We start from the raw sequence: 22867 nt of genomic DNA, 5'->3' as shown, positions 1-22867 counted from the left end.
GCTTTGTTGGTGAAATATTGGACGAAATGGTATTAAATGTATTTTTCAAAAATAACAATTCTGTACATTGTCTAGTATGTATACATGTGTTATTTCTCCTTCGCTTCTTTCTCTTTCGCTTCTTTCTCTTTCTCTCTCTCTCTCTCTCCCCTTCTCCACCTCTCCCCTTCTCCACCTCTCCCCTTCTCCACCTCTCCCCTCTCCATCTCTCCCTTTTCTTTTCTCTCTTCCACCCCCCCCCCCCTATTTCACTTTAAAACAAAATCTAGAGGAATGAGAAGGGAGATTGAAAGAAAGACAACAAAATGTTGACACTGTAATATCTTTTTATTGTTATGTGCAAAACGAATACCCTTAATAGAATACCCAAATGAGCATCTTCTTACAGTGTTTTACCAGGGAGTTGGAATGAACGGACATATACCTGTCCAAGAGGCCCCTTAGAAGTCATCCGTGGTACCGCGCGTATTATGTTTCCCCTACCGGAACCCCCTTAATCCCACTCCGAGACCGCATAGCTCCCTGGTAGCACTAAGTCCCCCTATCCACCCAAAGCCTAGCCCGGCGAGCACGGCGGCATATGCTTTGCTGGCCCGTACTCGGGGTGAACAGTGGTGATGAATCGACAACTACTAACCCTCATCCAACACATGCGTAAACAAAACATATAAAACAATTTCATTGAGTTTTTTGGGGGGACAAAACATTAGACTACCTTCCTAGCTATCACCTATGAACAAAATTTTTTAAATTTTCGGAAAATGTCAATAATTAGATGAGAAAATCGTGATGATGAGAACCTTATTTTGTTTTGGTTCCAATGGCTATGTCTTCATAAGGTTTACCCGATCGAGCTCGAAAAAAACATTTGATAACCAATAGAAAGTTGCATTGGTCATATGTTGTGGATTCTGTTCTTTATATGTTATAGCTATATACATCTTCACTGACCATGACGTCATTTTTGCGGTGCCACGCATACTTTTAAGTTTGATGCCTCCAATTTTTACGACCGAGTGAATAGAAAACTTAAAGAAGCAGACGGCGTTGCGTAACATTACGTATGATTTGGATTTCCAGAGGGGATCTTTGGTTGAAATTCTTTCAAGACGGTATCTCCATACATCCCAACTCCCTGGTTTTGTGTAACATTAAAGTTAATAACATTTTGAAATTTAGTATACATGTCAAAGGTGTATTTAAAAAAAACATCATATTGCACCTCAGGCATGACTACCTCATTATCATTTAAAACACAATCCATCATCTAAACAAATCCACTGTTGACTACAATGCATTTCGCAACATTTCACTTTTGACTCGGGGGCCCCATATATATTAGTGCCGCGGTGGGATTCGAACCACAAACCATGTGATCCACAGTGTGGTGACGTATCCACTAGACCACGACACCTAAACGTTCTTCCACGTCCATGAACGTGTAGTAATAGAAAGGAATAGAAGGTATGAGAGAGCTCACATTTTTTCACCTGGACCTGATTTTCTTTTTTGAGGAGGAGGAGGCGCCCAGGTTTACAAAGGGTTGTCGTCTTCATGTGCAGAGCTTGTCTCATGTAACTGAAGGGGCATGGGCGTCAATCAGGGGGACACGCCCCGCCTCCAAATAAGAGTGGGCATCGACACAATAGGGTCCTTGTATATATACTAATGTACTTCGGTATTAATACAGGTTATCCCAGACGTGTTAAAAAGAATGGGGCTATCCGTTCCAATAGTTTGTATGATCTATGGATAGGATATACGAATCTACTAATTATAGATTTGGTAATTCTCACGATCCTCTCGCAAGATTTGTCAGATAGCTATAGAGGTAATCCTTTAATCTAATTAAATGCAGGGTGGTGCGTCAAGTGATAGAAATTAATCGCTGTAATGAGGCAAAGAGTTAAAAGCAGAAAGTTGATGACGCACGTTGGAAAAAAATTGTATGTTAAAGTTCTTATTTCATGCAGTCACCTTTTTGGAGGTGATGTGTTGTCTATTTTTGATTTAGCAGCAATGACAGATAATTCTCTGAGTTAAGTGACTTACTGGCTGAATTTTGTTGACGTTACACACTCTTTCTCTGCCTTTCGCGACTCGATTGAGTATTCATCAATTTCGCTTTTCACTTCAAATGCCATGTATTATAATCATTTGGGAATATTTTTTTGTATTGATCAAGCACTAAGTTATAATGTATAACATGTAAATGCATAATAGTTTTCTCTCAGAAAGAAGGGGCATAATTGACGAACAAGCTTACGCAACCACCCTCCCATGAATACACACCATCACACAATCACCCCCACACACTGTATGCCTTTTTATTCCCAAACGCTGTGGTCTGGATTTGCATTTTGTCCTTCTTTTCTTTTCTTTTCCTTTCTTTTTTTTTAATAATTCTTTTAATTATAATTTTGTTCTTAAATCCAGAATTAAAAGCCTCAACTGAGGTGTAACTAAAAAATAATTATTAAAGAAAATTCATCACCGAAAATCATATTCTTTGCTTAATAGCATATCAACTGTATCTCAAAATGTTGAGAAGCTTTTTTATAAATTTTGAGCAGATGATTTTATAGGTATTTTTGCTAGTTTTTCGGTTGTGGGGGGGGGGGGGGAGTGCCTCTTCTGTCCGAAGCACTTGTCATGACACTTTGAATATAATTTTGCCGGTAATTTTAACGTTGTGGAATTTTTCTTTTTTCGTTCGTACGTACAAAGAATATCAAGGAGTACATCATCTAAATACTTTTTTTTGGTACATCTTGGTGAGTTGACGACTCAAAAAGTAGCATACTCTTTGATAAGTGCAATGCATTAAAAAAGCAGTCAAAGTATATATGAGAGACCTACTCAGGTAATCAATGATATTGCTGATTGTTGTGGCTTATCATAGCAAAACCCTCCTGTGGATCGGGAAGGAATCAAGGTATGAACGCCACGACCTATCACTCCAATAATGAGAATGAAACTGGAAATGAGTAAGGATTTGTCCTAAATCTCTCTTTCCTTCCCTCCTCTCTTCTTACTTTCTCTCACCTTCCTTCCACCTTTCCCGACAATTTCCTTTCTTTCTACATGAATTTCTCTCATGCTCTCTGCTCCTTCTCCCTCCCCCTTTTCTCCACTCACCCCTGTCCCACTCCCACCCATCCGTTCCTCCTCCCTTTCTACCCTCTCTCTACTTTCTCCATTCCACACCTTTCATTTTTCCCAACAGCTCACTGTTGCCCCCTCTCTCTATCTGTCTTTTCTGTCTCTGTCTTTGTCTCCGCCTCTCTTTCTCTCCCCCTCTCCCTCTCTCTCTCTCCCGTCTCTCCCACTCTCTCTCTATCTCTCTCTCTCTCTCTTTCTGCCTCCTCTATATCCCTCTCTCCACTTACCCCACATCTCCCTCTCTTACTGTCAATTTAAACATCTAGTAACGTTAAAGTCTACCATACGATAAAAAGGCAGTTATGAGTTGTTTAACAAAATCATTATATTCTTGACCTACGTAAATTGATAATACGCACTTAGTTTTGGCAAATAGCAAAAAAAATAATAATTAAGGACTTATTATAGTAGGGCAAACGATACCGTGTAACGGAGAGGGAGGTTGAGAACGAGAGAGAGAGAGAGAGAGAGAGAGAGAGAGAGAGAGAGAGAGAGAGAGAGAGAGAGAGCATAATAAGGGACGAGTGAAATACAATCAATCATAGCATGAGCGTGGGAGAATCAGGTAGTATAAAGTCATCCAATCAATAGTAAAGGAGCTTCTTAAGCAGTGCCCTCATATTTCTTCGCATGTGAACAGGCATGGTATCTTTGTGTGATTTCGTAGTGATTACAGGAATGACATTCTTAAACGTTGTATGTAAATTTTCCCCGATTCATTTTGATCTTGGACCATGTTAAGAAACAGTGAGATAAAAAACGAGATAATCTGTCCCGTTTTCGTCCGGTACGTTTTCCGCCGCTTCTGCTTATCGCGATAGCAGCAGACGACAGGTTGACCGCTCTTTCCGTCGCTTCTGCAACCCGCCTACATCCACGGGTCTCTAGAGTGAGCAAGCTCCCTCAATGATGCTGCTGTTCCGAGCATGGACTATACTCGGGCTAAATGTCTTTCTCCTTGGTGCTTTTTCTCTTCTCTTCCTGCTTCCACCGACCATGTCCATTACAGTTGAAGAATCTTTATTCAAACGGCTTCGGGTGTTGCAAGAAGGAATAACTCAGAGAAGTTCCGAGGAGTCGACAGTGTACGAGCCGTCACCTTCGGCGGCCAAGGTAGTGACGACCCGGACCGTTACCGATAGCCAGCCAGAAGAACTGGTCAGTCAAACTGTTTCACATCTAGCTAGATTTATAGGCCAACTGAACATTGGACATGATGAACTGCGGAGTATGGTAATTGGATTATTTGGTGAGTATACGTAAAATTAGGTCGACTCTCACGACAACATAAAGAAAAATTGTGATATGAAATATAGATGAATGAAAATCGTCACAAAGCAAAGAATTGGCTCTGTATAACATTCAAGACACTCCAGTGTTGAAAGATTTTTTTTAAAGGTTGTTTTATGTCTTATTTTCATGTAAAAACGGCTGGGAAAATTCAAAAATGGTTGGAAGAATTTACTGTTAAGACGGTGTCGCACAGTTACGCCTTCAAAGAAAACCATAAATACCTTTGTGGTTTGAGAATTTGTTCGGGATTTTTGGAATGTTAGAGGGTTAGTACAGTAGAAGGAACATAATAAGTTACATTTCATTAAAAAATTACGCAGTTTTTCATCAACCTTCAGCAATGTTACCGAGTCACTTTAAGAAACAAAAGAAAGAGAGACAAATACATGTAAATCAATGTATAGAAAAAAACAAAGAACGGAGTGGGCGGAGTGTACCTTTCATTAATACCATTACCATGAAAGTGTCTAATGGATAGATACGTGTTACCGGATATATCTTTGTAATGTATTGTATTGGTCTATTGAGATAGAAATCATCGATCATGCAGTTGATAGCTGAAATTTTTCAATTTACAGAGAAAAAAGTACACGACATAAAATTACATGATAAGATATAGAAAATTTCACAATTATTGCGTATATTTGAATACGATTTACAAGTTTTATTGATAATACAAAATTGCCTCTTTTTTTAAATATAATAGAAATTTGATGATTAAACACTTACATGTTTATTGCAACAATGGTGGAGTAGGAAGCTTACGAAGATTGATCAAGATTTTGATTACTAAACCAAATGAGATATGAAGATTCATAGCTTAGTACAAACAGCAGAGAAATCGAGCTAACAAGGTACATGCAGGCACTGGCGTACTGGTGGAGCCCCCTCCCCCCACATAAACTCCAATCGTGGTTTATTTCTATTTCGATACCAGTGATTTACAGTATTGCTAAAATGACATGATTTTCCGGGTTTTGTTTGCCCCCAAAGGATTTAGCTCATTACGCCACTGCATGCAGGTGAAATAAAATGTGGATGTTTTTAAAGATAAAGTGCAATAAGAGATAAGAGATTAAAGCTAAGTTTCAACATTCGTTAAACAAAGTGATGTTCCCGAACTCAACAAAATTGAAAACTTTGGCGAGTATGCACTTTTCTGCATGGAAGCACAGCTGCCGCATTGCGATCGTTTTGATCATGAACATTACTACAATTATGTTGATATTTAATATTACCTGTATTATGAAGTGTTAAATTAAATTTATAAGGGCGATTCCTTTTTTTTATAGTATACATATGTATATATATTGGTAAAATCGACGATAACTACTTTTTGGATTTGCTCAAATATGTTTACGATTGTATTTGATTCGAATGCACACTTACTTTGACCACTATAATTATTAATACATGCCAGTATCTGGTATTCATTATATCCAGAAAGAAAAAGGAAATTTGCGGTATTAACATTGGCCGTAACCATACAACTAGCAGCGAACCCAATTTTGAATGGCCTTTTTGTGACTCTCAATCTTAGTTCTAAGTGTCAACAATTATCTCTTGATATCTAACATTCCTGATGGCTATTCCACAATATAAACAAAACAATTAACAGCAAGAACATAACAGCAGCAAAAGCGTACCAATTGCCTTTTCTATGCCTTTATTTGCAAATTCAGGTATTGCAACCGAGCTTGTTTTCTTGCTAGCATTTCCTATCCCAGACTCACTTTTGAACCACACATCACACTTCTTCTCATATACTTCAGTATTCAATCAGAATCAAATTAAGAGAATTGTTTCGTTACTGCAATTAAATGCTTGTCAAATTAGTAGATGCTGACTTTAAAAGGAAGAACTTATTTTCCTCATCAGCAAATTCTTACATTGTTGCAAGATTCTCTTCTGGTAGCGCATCTTCTACTTGCATGGTGATGGCAAGTTATTTTGTCATCTTGAGCTGCACCCCTGTTTGTAAAACTGCGTGATAATTCTCTTCAATTACAGGAATACAAAATTGTAAATCTCACCAGGCATAAAACTGTTTTGTAAGATTTAACAGCAGTAGGATAACTCACTCTAATGAGGGAAGTTGGAAATTGTACCAGGAGAAAATCATGTAACTTTAACTTACGCCAGGTCTTGTACTCTGATGTAAATTCATGGCTCATCCACACATTAAGTTTTACCGTCCTCACAAACAAAAGTGGGAAAAACCCAATCACCATTCCTTTATTCCCATCACGGCCACCAACACCATTAGCACCGCTGCCACCACTAAAACCATTACTGGCTATAAATATATTTATTGTCACTTTTTGCTATGCCTCATACTGCTGATTGATCAACAGTGTTCTGAATATGTAAAATACTCGATTTCCGTGTAGATTGTTATGAAGTAGTATCTTATTGTGTTACTACTAATATCGAACGGCAAAGTACTAATTCATTCTAGTATGCACTTTCACTCACCCCCGAAAAACCACCACAAACAAACGAACATCAATACTTATACAGAACGTCAACATAAGTATGAAGGTAAATTCATCCAACCACAACGCCATCACAATTGTCATCACACAAACACCAAAAATAACCCAAAACAACCATCGAATAGGGTAACAAAACGCTATTCTTATCCCCATCCCTATCACCACACCCATGAAAATCGTCATTGCTGTACACAAAATAATTGTAAAGACATTACCCATTATGTTCCAATAAAGGCGTCATTTTCACTCCAGCTTTAGGCCCATAACACAATCACTACACCCACCAAACCACACACCCACCAAACCACACACCCAGTCTACTGTCGCCATATTCATAATGTCACCATCACCACTCCCATCTACACCCGACCGTCTTTATACGAACTCCAAATACTGCACACACACCCCCACATCACTGTTACTACATCTACCCACACCGCCATCGCTAACCCACACGCACACACCACCATCACCACACCCATTTACACTATCATCCCTACACCCATTCATACTACTACAGTATTGCCATTACTACTATGTAACCTTGATCACTACACCCACTTGCCACATCTCTGTCGCTTCATCTACCCACACCGCTATCAATACACCCACACGCATACGCCACCATCACCACACCCATCCACATATCACCCCTACACCCTGATCACTACACCCACACGCCAAATCTCTGTCACTACATCTTGCAATGCCGCTATCACTTCACCCACACGCACACACCACCATCACCACACCCATCCACACTATCATCACTACACCAATCCGTGCTACCATTTTATTACCATCACAACATATATTTCACCCTGATCACCACACCCACACACCAAATCACTGTCACTACATCTACCCACACCGCTATCACTTCACCCACACGCACACACCACCATCACCACACCCATCCACACTATCATCCCTAAACCCTTTCATACCACCATATTATTACCATCACTACGTCTGTATCACCGTGATCACATCACCCACACGCACACACCACCATCACCGCATCCATCCACACTATCATCACTACAGCCATACATGCTACCATAGTATTACAACCACTTCGTCTATTTTACCCTGGCCACTACACCCACACGCCACATAGCTATCACGAAACCCAGTCACCCACACCCACACGGCCAGACCACTACACCGATCCATCCACAGTACCATCGATATACCTCTATGTCAACACATTCGCCACACTCACACGCCCACACAACGATCTCCAAACCCGAGGCCCTAGCCACTGTCAGGCCTAAAATAAAAATAAAAAAAGATGTTGCATTGCCCTTTAGGTGCCGAAACATGGGTTGGTCGGTCGGAAATCTTCTTTCCTTTTGTTTCTCTACCTCTTTAGGCTGATATTTTTCAGATTTTAATCCTTAAATTTAATTTTTTTTCTTCTAAAAAACGGTTTTCAAAAAAATTAAAAGCCGACCGTAGATTTCAAGATTTTTTGGGTCGGTCGCAAAGGGTAATCATTTTTTAGGCCTCATGTGAGACATCATTATTAAATGTTACCTGTCTAATTGTGTATTTCCATCGGCCCCAAGGTTTTATTCGATAGCGTTGTCAATCTCAAATGCATCCCGAAATAGACCATAAGCTTTTTAATGTATTGAGCAGACTTGATTGCTAGCTAGGGGGCACACAAAACTAGCTTTTAAGTTTTAAGGCTAATAATTATGTATACATTTTACAAACAAATGATAAACTATTAAAAGAAGTGCCTAAAGAATTGCAGCTAAATAACTTTTAAGAAACATTTGCATTTGCTGGATTCAGTGAAGCAAGTGATTGCCTTCATATATTCGGTATTTCTTGGTCCCTTTTTAGGCATGTTTTCCACTTTAAAAGAGAATAATTTAGAAATTTGAAAATAAAATCTGGTGTGAGACTTTGTTGTTTTAAAGCTATTGTTGATCGAAAATATGATTTACGTACGAAGCAGACTAGATGCATGCATGGTATAGATCCTTAGATATGTTTATCTTTCCCCTTTTTATGAGACCCAATGATCATAGTATGATGCTAGATAATCATATGTTATTCAAATTAAGCATAGAAAAGCTTGAGTGACATAAAGATTAAATATCAGGTGTGTAATTGTAATTATTTTCAGATTATTGCGTTAAAGGCACACTGCCATACTTGTAGCTACTTGCTCCCTCTATATAGAAAACTTCCCCAAATCGGTGCCTGTTGGTCCCCCATGATCCTCTTTTTCTTATGTTAAATGAGAGCTGAGTTAATGAGATAGCCACCTGTCACATCGACCTCGCTGGCTCGCTGTGTGGTCTAATCCCTTCTTGCCCAGTAGTGGTGACGGTCTTTAAAGTAATAGGACATTTTCGTAATGTAACCAAATGTAATGCATAAGTCTTTGTGAAGTGCCTCAATACAATTTTTTTCATTCACCTGATAAGAATAATAGTATTTCAATAGTCAAAATACAAACTGCATATATTAAGTGTTGCTAGATAGGTCAAGCCATAAAAGATGTCCAACCTGTCAACAACTAATGTTTGCAGTTCGGATTCTGTCTGTTGAAATACTATTATTCTTATCAGGTGAATGAAATAATTCGTATTGAGGCACTTTACAAAGACTTATGCATTACATTTTGGTTGCATTACGAAAATGGACTATTGTATCCAACTATGTAGTAGATCTCCAGTCCATAATACTTTGGGGGTAATTTTTGAAATCGAATTTTCTATTCGGATTCTTTGTCATGCCTCTTAAAGGTACAATGTCCCTTTTGCAGCCAACCTCTAATTATGAAGAATTTCGAGGAATTACGAATGTGTTATGTATGTCCTATCTGTGAAATTTAAACGTTAGCAGTGTCCTAATATTCAAATTATGCAAGGAAACCCGTTTACTTGCTAAACTTCACTGTCAGACACTATTGAGTGACTGGCTGGATATTTTTCCTTCTCCGGTAATAACATACATAAATGAGACTTGTCTACATCAATAACCCACTTCTTATGATGGCCAACATTAAACTGATTGAATCTTTGCGTAGCATAAAACGGATGACCATTCGGTACAATGGTCTGAAAATCGAGACTATTACTTATTGGCTCTATAGCTCCTAAGTCGATTTGACAACTAATAGTCGTTATTTTCCCACTTGAAGACTTTATCAAGCCCTACTTTCTTTAGGGAAGTTCTAAATTAGTATTATCTTTTAAATGCCGTTGGAATTTAACCTTTTCACTTTTTTGGCCTGCAAATGGGACATAGTACCTTTAATGCGTAGTAACTATAATTTTGTATCACGTAAGATTATACTATTCACGGCGTCCTTGCTAATTTTCAATGCCTTGTTAACTTTATAACCCTGTTTATTATTTTGTTACGTGATTCTTCTCTCTATTTAAAATTTATAATACCATGATAAATTGATAAATAACAAGCTATTTAAAAGAGAGATATGCCCTCAAGAACATATCAAATATCAATATTGTAATAAGACTAGTAGACTTGAAACTCGGTATAATGGGGGAGGGGGAGAGGCAATGCTCTTGTTATTCGGTGCAGGCGATTTAATGCAAGAGATTAAGGCAAACGGATTTGGTTTGAATCGGTTCCTATCCTCTCATTTTCACGTTTCTGTCCTCTCTCTTTCTTTAACTCGTCATGTTTTATATGGCCACATGCCCCTACCCCGTAGCTCGAGGACTGCTTGTCATGTACACAATCATGCAGGAAATCGTTTCTATTGGATACCTACATAAAAACACCAAGGAATATTGAATTCATAGAATTGTCAAATTTATTACAAATCAATTTACATTAACGATACAAGGTATATGGTTTATTTTCTTTAAAACAAGTTTTGACTAATTAAATTGACATTTTGGTTATGGTGGTTCATATTCAGGGTTCAATAACACGCTACAACTTATGCGATCGACAGCCCTGAGACTGAAGGTTTGGATGAAGACTGGAAGGGCCGTCTTGGAAAAAATACCTGATGGGTTCACGAGGCAGACATCTTGATTTTGTCGTCTTTCAGACAACTTTATGACGGTTCAATAGACCGACAAACTCGTGGACCTGGGATGTCCCGTCAGCAGGCTCCGACACTTTGTCACCCTAAATCCTATTTGTGTTGATATTACGTTCTTAGCATCGAAGGAGGGAGATCTGTACCTCAATCTGAAAAAGACCTTTCAAAGAGATTTCTCAGAAATATTCATTCAGATGCGAATCCATTGACTAACGAATTTCCCGGCTTTCACTCATACTTACCTGTAATAGCTCCCTTTTAACCGAAGACAAAAAGAGTGTTTCTCGGAAGCAAATTTTATTGTACAGTGCGTCCCAGAAAAGACGAAACCGAAAATTATCGATCTTTTAACATAACTTAATCACAATTATAATTGATAAATGACACATATTTGTAAAGCTTTGATCCTCCTCTTTTATTTGCTGCAACTCATATAATGCATATTTCACGCATGAGTGATTAAAATTTATTTGAAGAGAGAAAACCAAAAAGTCATTTGGCGGGCGGTATCTGAATTTGAAAGGGAAAATCACATTTCTAGAAAGTTGGGTTTCTGCCCTTTCATATGACCCCTCAATCAGGAAAATGAGCTAGGAATAACAAAGTTCTCTCTGTTTAAAGTAGTGCTTGCATTTCCATAATTTTATTAAACGAATTCGTTTTTAACTGGCTGCCTGCCGTAGCAACAAACGGAAACAACAAAAGACCTTACTCCGTTTCGTTAACAATCAGCCGTAGACGAAAGACTTCATGCATAGCTGATTGTCAACGAAACGATGTTTCATCATCGTTTGTGTTTGCATTACGATGAGTTATCTTTTAATTGAAATGTTTGACGAGGCAGTTTCTAAGGTTACGGGGAGATCAACCGTCCCCCGTCTAATGTAAGCTTTAACATGTAATATTCTCAAGAAACATAAATCAAGACGAATCAATTTTTAACAGTCTTAAAAATATTACAAAACTTGGTAAGAGAATTAATAATTTAGTTAGCTGTATAATGTTAATATTAATATTTCTGGGGGTGGGGGCATAACAATGGAAGAATTTCTTTGCACAACTTGAGAATACCCTGACTTCAAATGGTACTGTTCATGTGAACGAACCCTACCTCAATGGAAAGCAAAACCGTTCGACAGGAAGGATGAGTTCCGGTCGCCTTTCAGAGAAGCAGGTGATTGTTGATTGGGCGGTTTCCGAACGGAAACAAGTTTCACACCTGAACCATGAAGCCTCATCACATCTGTATCCTCACACACAGTTTTCATTTTAAATTAAAATAGTTCTGAACTAAACGTGAATGAAATTGTTAGTGATCTAGAATAGAGTGAGGTATATCACAATACGCATAGGAAGTCATATTGATTTTCGTTCACCAAGCTGGTAAAAAAAGGGATAATGTATTGACGAGAATGGTGGCCGCTTTCTTCTTGTGTATGGAGTAAAGATTATGCTAATTCACCGACGAAAATAACGATGTATTTTGCAATATTTCACCTTTGACTTAGCCCCTTATTCAGGTCTACTGCACATTCCATGATTACATAATTTTTACAAAATAATGTGGTATCAATGTCAACGGAAATTTAACAGGCTGTGCAAAGTATAATGATATTGTAAGCAGAGAGATATCAACGCTCATGCTTTAATGCAGAACTTTTCTGAAGAGTTTAAATACCCAAATCTAGAGCTTTCGCATTAACATGATATTATCTTAAAGGGCCACTCTAACCCAACTATAATATTCCAGCCTCTGAATTTTAAGAAATTATCTAATTTGACCTTAAAAAAATGATAATAACCATCCATTTTCATAGATCTCACGCTTGCTAGGCTACGCCCCTCAAAAAAGGTAATACGGTCACGTTGCTTGATGACGCATTTGACGTCATTGCGGGCATGTCAGATTTGTCATACAACTAAGGATCTTACAATCTCATTGTAATTCGTAAATGAAACGTACTGGGATTATCAAGTGCATATTATTTTTCGGATAAATGTCTTTTTTCCCCAATTAATATCATAGTTTGCCTTTTTAAAGACATTTTAATGCCTAAATCACACTCACTTTCATCGAAAAGTCTCCTGCAGTGACGTCATATGCTATTGCGCAATACAGCTCCAAAACTGGGCTTTTTTTCCCCTGAGCGTTCTGAGTCATTTTTAAAGCAAGATTCAAGAATTATTGATGATTTCTAAGAATAATCATTATCATGTTCGAAATCTCCGTCAAAAATTATTCCACATGTCTTTTTTCAGTTTTTAGCCCGTTTTTGTTAGAGTGGCCCTTTAAGAGGTTTTCAAAGAATTAATTTAGCATTCATATTAACTTTTGGATCGCAAAGACTTCCAAGAAATACAGTGTAGGTCATATTAGATATGCTTATAACGGTGTCACCTTTCAACGGGCGCTTTTCCTATTGAAATGGGCAATTTCCGTAATGTAATTAATTACGATTTAATATATTGATCTTTGTTAAATGCATGATTACAAATTATTTCATTCCCTTGTGATGAATAATTGTATCTCAATAGTCAGAATGCGATTGCATACATTGCGTGTTGTTAGGTAGGAAAAGCCATGTTTGGCCTACCTAGCAACAACTAATGTATGCAATTTGGATTCTGACTATTAAAATATATTTATTCGTAACAGGTGAATGAACTAATTTGCAATGAGGCACTTAACAAAGACTTATGCATTGAATGTGATTACCTTACGAAAATGGCCTATGCAATTCACGTTTGCACTGCGATAAAATATGCCGAAGGCGGTATTTCAAAAGTCAGAATGCATGGCATGAGAACGTGGACTGCTAGGTGTGACATCCTTTTAAGGCAATGTGACGTCATTTTAAGGCACTGTCGGGAACTGCCAGTGCCTTAAAAGGACATCACATTGCCTTAAAAGGGTGTCACACCTAGTAGTCCACGTTCTTGTCGTACAAATCTAAAAGTCCCTAACGCTAAACCGAAGACAGTCCTTGCCTTTCATTCTTTTTCACCCTTGTTTCGACGGGCGTATTTTCGGGGGTCGCGCGATCTTTGTGGGGTGTATGTATGTATCATGTATGTATTTCATCTTTTGCACAAGCTGCGCCTTGAGCATTTGACTGTCAAGTGGATTTGGCGCCTTATAAATCATATGTATTATTATTATTATTATTATATAAAGGACAGAATCTGGACTAGACGAATTCTAGATACGTGCTTATGACAGCTGTGTAATCATTATTCATTTATGCACCGATTGTACATTATATGGAACACATGTGAAAGTATTATTGTCAAGGGGCCAAACCATGGGTATTCATGGAGAAACTCCATTATTTTGGCAGTGACAATGCATAAAGTGGAATTTTTCCATAAATGTTTTAAATATCTGTAGAAATTTGGGGTCATTTATACAATTTTCTTATTACGAATTGGTTTATCAAAAACTTGATGATTGTTAACCAAGAGCACAAAAGTAAGATAATTTTCAAGAATTGCCTTTTGAATATCTTACAAGCTTGGTAGAATGCACCATTTTGAGACATTCGCCTTTGATATTGCCCTAAAGATAGACGTTTTCAGAGTTCTAATATACAGGCTATTTATTTTTCATTTGTATTTCCTTAGAACACAGACATTGTCCAGAGGACTCGAATCGGTGTAAAAATGGCAGACAGTGCTACCAGAAATTAAGAATGTGTGACGGGTTTCCCGACTGCCTGGATCTCTCAGATGAAGAAGACTGTGGTATGTACACTCTCACTCTCTCTATCTTATTTTGAATTTGTTACATGATTTAGTATTTAAATGATCGCATGGAACAAGCTTTGTGTTTTCTTGGTGTTACGGTTCTTGAATACGGGAATGAGGGCCGGAATTAACAAAGTGGTCCTGCAGACTGTCCCATGTACAGTGCAGGTATTACAAGTAATACACGGCATTGTAAACAGTCCATTAAATAGAAATGTAGTTCTAAAATGAAGTCGGAGATAATCTACGTCCTTTGGATTATGTAACTAAAAACACATTAGATATACATGTAATCACTGAAGACAGTTTGCAGGCTGTGGAAAGTGTATTTCCCACATTGAGTGACTCTGTTGAACTTCGCAAAACACTGTGTTACCATGGAGCCTAAATGTACACAGTTTACACTTTACATCAAATTGTCGTACATGTGACGACTTGATCGTGGGAACACACTTAGCCCACTACAAAAAATACAATTTAATGAATTTCATATAAAGACACAATATGAAACGTTGCCACACGTTTTACACCCACGAGAAATACATCATTATATTCCTCGCAGTGATTCTCACAACGAATGTTTGTTGTAAGAGCAGTGGCAAAATAAATCCTTTGAGGACCAATTAGTAAACCAAAAAAATGTGACTGATTGCTTTAGTAAGAAAAAAAACCTCTCTAAAGTGTTTCAGTTTCCTCGTTAGCCATTCTCTCACGGGAGCTGCCATTTTAATTAAAATAGTGATGTCAGTGTATCATAACTTGTGAGATACCCACAGTCATTCATTATGCAGCACCCTACCCGCCATTTTATGCAGGTCAATGGATATGTACTACTCTGATATCACTATTTTTCAATGGAAATGACAGCTTTCATAAAATAATGGCTAGCAAGGAAACCGCAATCTTCTGAGAGATTGTTATCCTAGTTATGTTATCGACATGATCAACTGGATTTTTAAAAAAATGGTTGACTGTCTTATTTAGATTATGAAATAGATACACGATATTATATTATCATGAGGCCGCTAAATTTCGAATTCAAGTTGACTTATGTTGCTCTGTAATAATGTATACATCACATATCTTTGGACTTTTTGATGTACATTTATTTCATATGTTTTATATCATTTTTGCTATTACTTTTGTTCTACCTGCTAAGCTTCACCCCTAAAATAAACCCTCCAAAAACAAATGACTTTTGTGACATCATCATGCCAGTCATTCAGCTAGATAAACATGAACAAAAGACAGTGAGTATCTTGTTGCATTTTGCACTGCATGTTTTCATATAATAGCCCATTGAGATCCTTTTTTTCATGGTGTTGCTTGGGGATTTCTGACATAGTATCTGCTTAAAATGTAATTGGATTTTGTGAGTGGGCATTGTATAAAAATCATGCAATGCTATTATTGTGAACAGGTGATCAGTTGATAGTAATCGAGATACCAATACGGTCTTTTGTTCATAATTATAGCTGATTGATGAAGGATTTGGAAACCAAGACTTTTATCAAATTATGTCTGCGGGAAAGCTACAGAGGCATAAGAACCACATATACTTGTGATATGAGCACGTGGAGTTGTAATGGATACCCAATCTGTCTCTGATGACAGGTATTGTTTTGAAAATACGGGTGGGAGCAATGTCAAATGGGGCACTCTCAGTTTGAACTCTTCCTCTTCATTAGGTAGGTAAGAGGGAGAGGGAGAGAGACAGAGATAAAGAGAGAGGGAGAGAGAAAGGGAGAGACAGAAAGAGAAAGAACTTTAGTTGGATGGGACAATTTAAATTTCGGGAGGGGCAATTTGATAACGTTCGTTAGGACGACAGAAGATGTTGGCCCCATCTTCATTAGGTCGACAGGGGATGTTGGTTCTCCACGTCCATCCCTAGTTCAGATGCCTGTTTTAGGATCCTTACCCGCAATTGAAAAATAAAGTGATAACCATGACTCACACGTCGCTGTTGACATTCAAGTTCAAGTTCATTTTATTTCACATCCAATAAAAACATCATTATAACATTAAAAATACAATTATACAAAATGCAATATATATAAAATATAATAAGAACAAATAAAACAACAACAGTAACACTAAAATTGATTAATGGGTGGAGTAGGGATGTGAGGGACCAGCAAAGGCCATTGACCTATCTAGGCTGGTCCCCTTTTTCTACAACCCCAAAAGTAAAATCTTCAATAATTAAAAGCAAAATATTGACAATATAGACATTACATTAACTAAGACATATAAACACACATACAAGGACAGGCAGAATTAATAAAAGCTAAAAAAGTATATTGTAACTTGATATTTGTTTGTGTTTAAAATTACGCTTAAAACTAGACAATGTTGGGCATGCTTTGAGAGAATCTGGTAAGTTATTCCAAATAATGGATCCTTTATATTTTATTACTGTTCTTGACAAATTATAGCGAAATGAAGGAACATAAAGTTTGTGTGAATTTCTAGTACTATATTGATTTATATCTCTATTGAAAATAAAATAATTATTAAAACAATCAGGTAAAGTAGTTATATTGTACATGTAAGAGAACATAAAAGCTCCAATACTTATATCATATAGATCATAAAGTTTTAAAAACTTCAGCTTAAAAAACAATGTACCTGTATGTGCTCTATAATATGAGTTTGTTATAACCCTGACGGCTCTTTTTTGTAATAAAAATAGCTTTTGAAGCAGATACGAAGCGCAGTTGCCCCATACAATAATACAATAATTAAAATAAGGCAAAATCATAGAGTTATACAATTGTACAAGTATGCGTAATGGTAAAATATCTTTGAGTCTATTTAAAACACCAATGACCTTTGACAGCTTGTTAGAAATATAATAAATGTGGTCCTTCCACGTCAAGTTTTCATCAATAATGACGCCTAAGAAAGTAACTTGGTGTACTTGCTTAATTTCTTTACTATTTATACAAATCTTGATAGCAGCTTCATTTACATATTTATTTCTTGTTTTAAAAATTACATAGTTTGTTTTTTCAAAATTAATCAACAATTTATTTGCAAGGAACCACTTGTGTATTTTAACAATTTCAGAATTCAATAGAATATTTATTTCTACGGGATCTTTACCAGATAAAAACAGAGTGGTGTCATCAGCAAATAAAATAGAAGATAAAATATTGCTTACAGATGGCAAGTCATTGATATACAGTAAAAACAGGAGCGGGCCAAGATTAGAACCTTGCGGCACACCAGTTAAAATAGTGCTGTGATCAGAGTAATAATTACCAAAGCTAACATATTGCTTTCGGTTTGATAAAAATTTTTAATTAAAAGAAGAGGAATTCCTCTTATACCATAAAAACATAACTTATTTATTAAAATATTATGATCAATACAATCAAACGCTTTGGATAAGTCTAGAAATACACCAATTAAAAATTCATTAAGTTCAAAAGCATTTGCAACTTTATCAATAAAATCAAGAAGAGCATGGCAAGTACTGTATCCTTTTCTAAAAGCAAATTGATTTTCATACAGAATATTATTTTTACTAATAAAACAAGTCAATTGATCACATAAAATCTTTTCAAATATTTTGCTAAAAACAGATAACACAGATACCTTTAAAATGTTATTCCTCATAAAAGTACATACCGTTTTCTGATATTTAGACTTTTTTGACATTACAATCTTTATCTCTGTGATTTGATCCCGGAAAACTTTCCCGTAAGACCGCCCCCTCCAATCAGTTACTTTCTCATAATAATCTCCTCTATGACTAAACCCCGGGCAACTACACGTTGACTATATATGACATTTCGTCAGATGGTGTATTTACTATTTACTTTAGAAGATAGTTTTACGGGAGTATTTGCTGTGGGAAAGTTATCGTAGTGTGTAGTGACCCGATTTGCGGTCGTTGGTCACAAGTTCACACCCGACCGATGGCTCACTGACTCAACGAAAGATGATCAAAGTATAAACATAGAAGATAAGTTAGATATTAACATAACACAACATAATATAAAAGTGCAGGTATCCAAACATTGCTGCTTTGAACCTTTGATTAATGTTGCGAGCAAGCGAAGCGAGCGAGGAAGACAGACACTTTGGTACCTTTAAAATGTTATTCCTCATAAAAGTACATACCGTTTTCTGATATTTAGACTTTTTTGACAGATTGACTTGCAAACGATTCCCTTTTGTAAGATATTCCAATTATTTTGATTTATTATTTTGTCACTTCATGACGATTTCTGTTCGTTTTGGCCTGAAAATCACCTTCACATCCATTCACTACCGCCGATGTTCATTATTTCTTTTTATACAACACCTGTCATTTGATTGGAGGATTGTTGGTCACATGATATTCAATAGATGTTATATTGCACGGGCGTGCATTTTTGGTTATATGCGCCATGCATTTTTGGTTATATGCAGAGTGCGTACCTCTGCCGTGCGCGTATCCCTGAGTGTATCTGACGCGAAGGCAATCTGAATGTATGTAATCGAGAAGGCTTGACTCCAACTTTAATATAAGGAGTAAAGCATAATTTGTTGATTAACGTTCTATTAGATCTTCTTTGATGTTGTATAAAACAAATAATGAATGTTTTTCATTCGTTCAATATACTATCTCTGCCCCCTCCATCTCTCTCCATTTACCCTCTTTCTTTCCTCTCCTTCCTCTCTCTGTCTCTCTGCCTTGTCTGTCTCTCTATTTCAGTTTCTTTCTTATAAACACAATCTTTGTCTTCTCTTTCTCACCTCTTTGATACAAAGAATATAAAAGGGACTCTTTTGCTTGGGGGGGGGGGGGGAGAGGGTTCGGAAAATAAATTCTATATCAAATAATGCGATGGTTTTTGCTCGTAACAAATGAGAAAGATTAAAAACAGGCACTTTTGTATTCTTTTCTTTTCTTTGTTTTTTGGGTGGGCGGACGCAACCATCTAAAAATGACCAATATTTTCCTGATTCTATTCTTGACAACATCCTCCAGAGAATGTTACTAGCTGATATTATAGTAATAACACACCAGAGTACCACATTTATCTCCCTCCCACGGGTAATGTGAGATAAATAATGAGGAAATTACTCTCCATACGCCATTAACGATCCTCATGTACACTTACAGGTTGTTAATTTGGACAACAGATACAGAAAGCAGAAAGACTGAAAGCTTTTGCCCTTTTAAGCTTTTCATTAACGGATTCTCAGAATGCACGCACATTGTTCCACCTTTGGTCACTTTTGATGAGGAAAGCGTAGAATCCTGAAAACACTTCGGAGAAATAAACAAATGACAGATCGATTCGTTGACTACGAGGATTGTCATAATAGTTTGTTCGTGTTTCTTTCCCACGAGTCCTTTATGTTTGGACTTGTCGAGGACTCTGTACATTTATTAAACCTTGAACCATACTGGGATTTCAGGAGACACCATATAATAATGTCAAGAGAGGGTAAGAGAATGGTAAGAGAGATAGAGAGAGAGAGAGAGAGAGAGAGAGAGTGAGATAGAGAGATAGAAAGAGAGAGAGAGAGATTAGGGGTCCTACCTAGCAACAACTAATGTATACAATTGTACCACTTGCATTCAGACTATTCTGATACAATTATTATTCGTAACATGTGAATGAAATAATTCGTACCGAAGCAATTACCTATACTTCTAATTGGGTCACATTACGAAAAAAACCTTATTTGTAAATTTGAAATATAATTCTGAAGGTAATGAATATCATGAATAGATTTTTTGTACAGCCAGTAGAATAGTGGGTTTGCGTGTGACGAGTAATCTGAGTTCGCAGAGCTTACATTTTGAAGAATTGGTGAGTTAATGGTAGGTTTCTGTGGAATTGACCCTCAAAAGAACAAAAAATGAATAGTAAATGATAGTCAGCGAAGAATGTATTATTTTAACTCGTACACTATTTAAACTCCACATGATACAAAAGTCACAACATTCGCAATTCCAGTTCAGTTTGTCATCGACAATATACACCTAAAAACTCGTGCTTCCTTTCTGTTGAAATTTACGTAATGTCTGTAAGAATGCAAATAGGGAGATTGTTATCCAATTCCGTTTTCTTTTTTAAATTTATTTACAGCTCGTTCATTGAAATTACGCTATTCATTTTTTAACATTGAAATTGATAGATTTCGCTATTCAAAATAAACCGCCGGAAGATATTTTGTATAAGGTGTATGTGAAATACTGTATGTGCTTTATTTGAATGATATCATAGTACTTTAAGTATTATGTATTGAAATATATCGTGATGATTTACATGTGTTACCAATCACTTTATTTGAATTATTTCAACACTATAATATTCCAGACAGCCTTTACTTCATCTATATAGAATGGCTCATTGGACCATATTTCATACAGCAACAATATTTTACACACTCCCTAATCACATTTAAATCTGTATCAACTGGCCAGGAAATCAAATAAAATGAGGAGAAGAAAGCCGATTGTATTAGGGATAAATCCCTAAATATATTATGAATGATTGATATACTTTTGAAATCACAATTATGTTTTATAGCGCTCATGGATAGGATATAATTGTATTTGTTTAAAAAAGAAAGGATAGAGTTATATGATCCACACGATACGGGCGAGGGTAAAAGCCCCAGGTTCAAATTAGAAAATGTCTCCTTCGGCTTCAACAAGAGAAGATATAATCATTGTGCTCTTGCTTGTGGTGATAGAGAATACCACGAGAAATGATTATGCTGAATCTGTAAGCATCTGAAGAGATGAAAATGTAAAAAGATAATGGAAATAATAAGTTAAAGTGAAGGTATATGAATAATGAAAAGTTAAACAAAATGTGTCGAAAGAGATTAAGCCTGTGAAATAATTAAGATGCAGTTCACTCAGCAAAGTTGCAGAAAGCTAACAACATCGTTTAGCAAATTTGGTTACTTTTTCTTATGAAAGATGGGACGATGCTATGTTAGATAGTGAGTTTTACAAAAAGATAGGCTCGAAAGCAAAATGAAAAGAAAAAGACAAAGACACACAGAGCAAATAAAGCGTATTCGAAAAAGAGAAATTCAGGGTGAAGTGAGTCGGCGGGAGGGAGAGAGTCGTGAGAAGATATAAAGAGAACCAAACAAAGTCGCCAAACCAAGACAGTTAACACTGACATCAATCCTGATTACACACATTCGAGAAGGGGAAGGCCTTTGGAATAGAACTCATTTGTGATGCAATGGAGCCAATGCTCCTAATCAGACATAATATACACTCGTATTCAAAGATTGTCTTTCTAATTTCCTGTCTTCATTCCTCATCTTCTTTTTTGGTTAGTTCAATAACATGCAGTATATTGACTCTTTGACCAAAAACACAACAGAATTTAAGCGAAAGTAAACCACAAAAAGAAACAGGATATACTATAAAAGAAGACTCATGAAGTCTTTTTTATTTGGAAGAGATGAAATACTCTTTTAGAGCAATCAAATTGAACGCGTTGGTTTCATATAAACTGAATTATATCTAACGGTTCCGCTTCCTATTGTTTCTCACATACGATACATTTGGAAAGTATTCCCTACTTTAATGTGGTCTCGATTCCATACGTAGTTTCATTAATGATAGATCCAGATCACCAAAATAATAATAATAAATAAATAAATAAAACGCAATGCAATCTTATTTGCCTTGGCCATCACGTTTTGAAATGTGCGAACATTAAAAGGATGTATTAGGTAATCCGAACATGGTTTCTATGAAACATGAAAATGGTAGAGTATTCAAATAACCCTTGAGTTGATTTCTCAAAAGTCGTTTCGATCGTGTTTAATGGAGCTTTATTTCACATTTATGAAAGAAATCTTATCGGTTAAAAAAAACAACTTCGCTTTAAAATAATTTCTACCTTCACAGCGTCATCAAACAAGAGTCCTTGAAAACCATCATCGCCTAGGAGATTAATTAGTATTTTCCATCGATTGCGCCAAAGGAGCATTGAGCCCCCAATATCACCAAGGCCATAGTTTCGGGTGTTGCACGAAAACACTAGCCAGTGCAATACTAATTATTTAAGACCTTATTTTAGTAGAACTATTAGTAGTAGTAGTAGTAGTAGTAGTAGTAGTAGTAGTAGTAGTAGTAGTAGTAGTATTATAAGAA

At 36.6% G+C, this 22867-nt stretch overlaps 1 protein-coding gene across 1 annotated transcript in view; it reads left to right on the top strand.

Annotated features, from left to right (window-relative positions):
• Positions 1-3754: 3754 nt before the first annotated feature.
• The window catches only part of LOC100891982 (low-density lipoprotein receptor-related protein 2), a 34228-nt gene continuing 15115 nt past the window's right edge, over positions 3755-22867 (top strand). The window contains exons 1-2 of the mRNA XM_030974616.1: positions 3755-4411; positions 14611-14730. Of these exons, the coding sequence (XP_030830476.1) occupies positions 4069-4411; positions 14611-14730 (463 nt within the window). The 5' untranslated portion in view covers positions 3755-4068. The remainder of the gene's footprint in view (positions 4412-14610; positions 14731-22867) is intronic.

The sequence above is a fragment of the Strongylocentrotus purpuratus genome, unplaced genomic scaffold, assembly GCF_000002235.5.
Source record: "Strongylocentrotus purpuratus isolate Spur 01 unplaced genomic scaffold, Spur_5.0 spur5_scaffold_7, whole genome shotgun sequence".
Classification (NCBI taxonomy): Eukaryota; Metazoa; Echinodermata; class Echinoidea; order Camarodonta; family Strongylocentrotidae; genus Strongylocentrotus; species Strongylocentrotus purpuratus.
The sequence above is the reverse complement of the archived record's forward strand: the minus strand, read 5'-3'. Positions and strand labels throughout refer to the sequence as shown.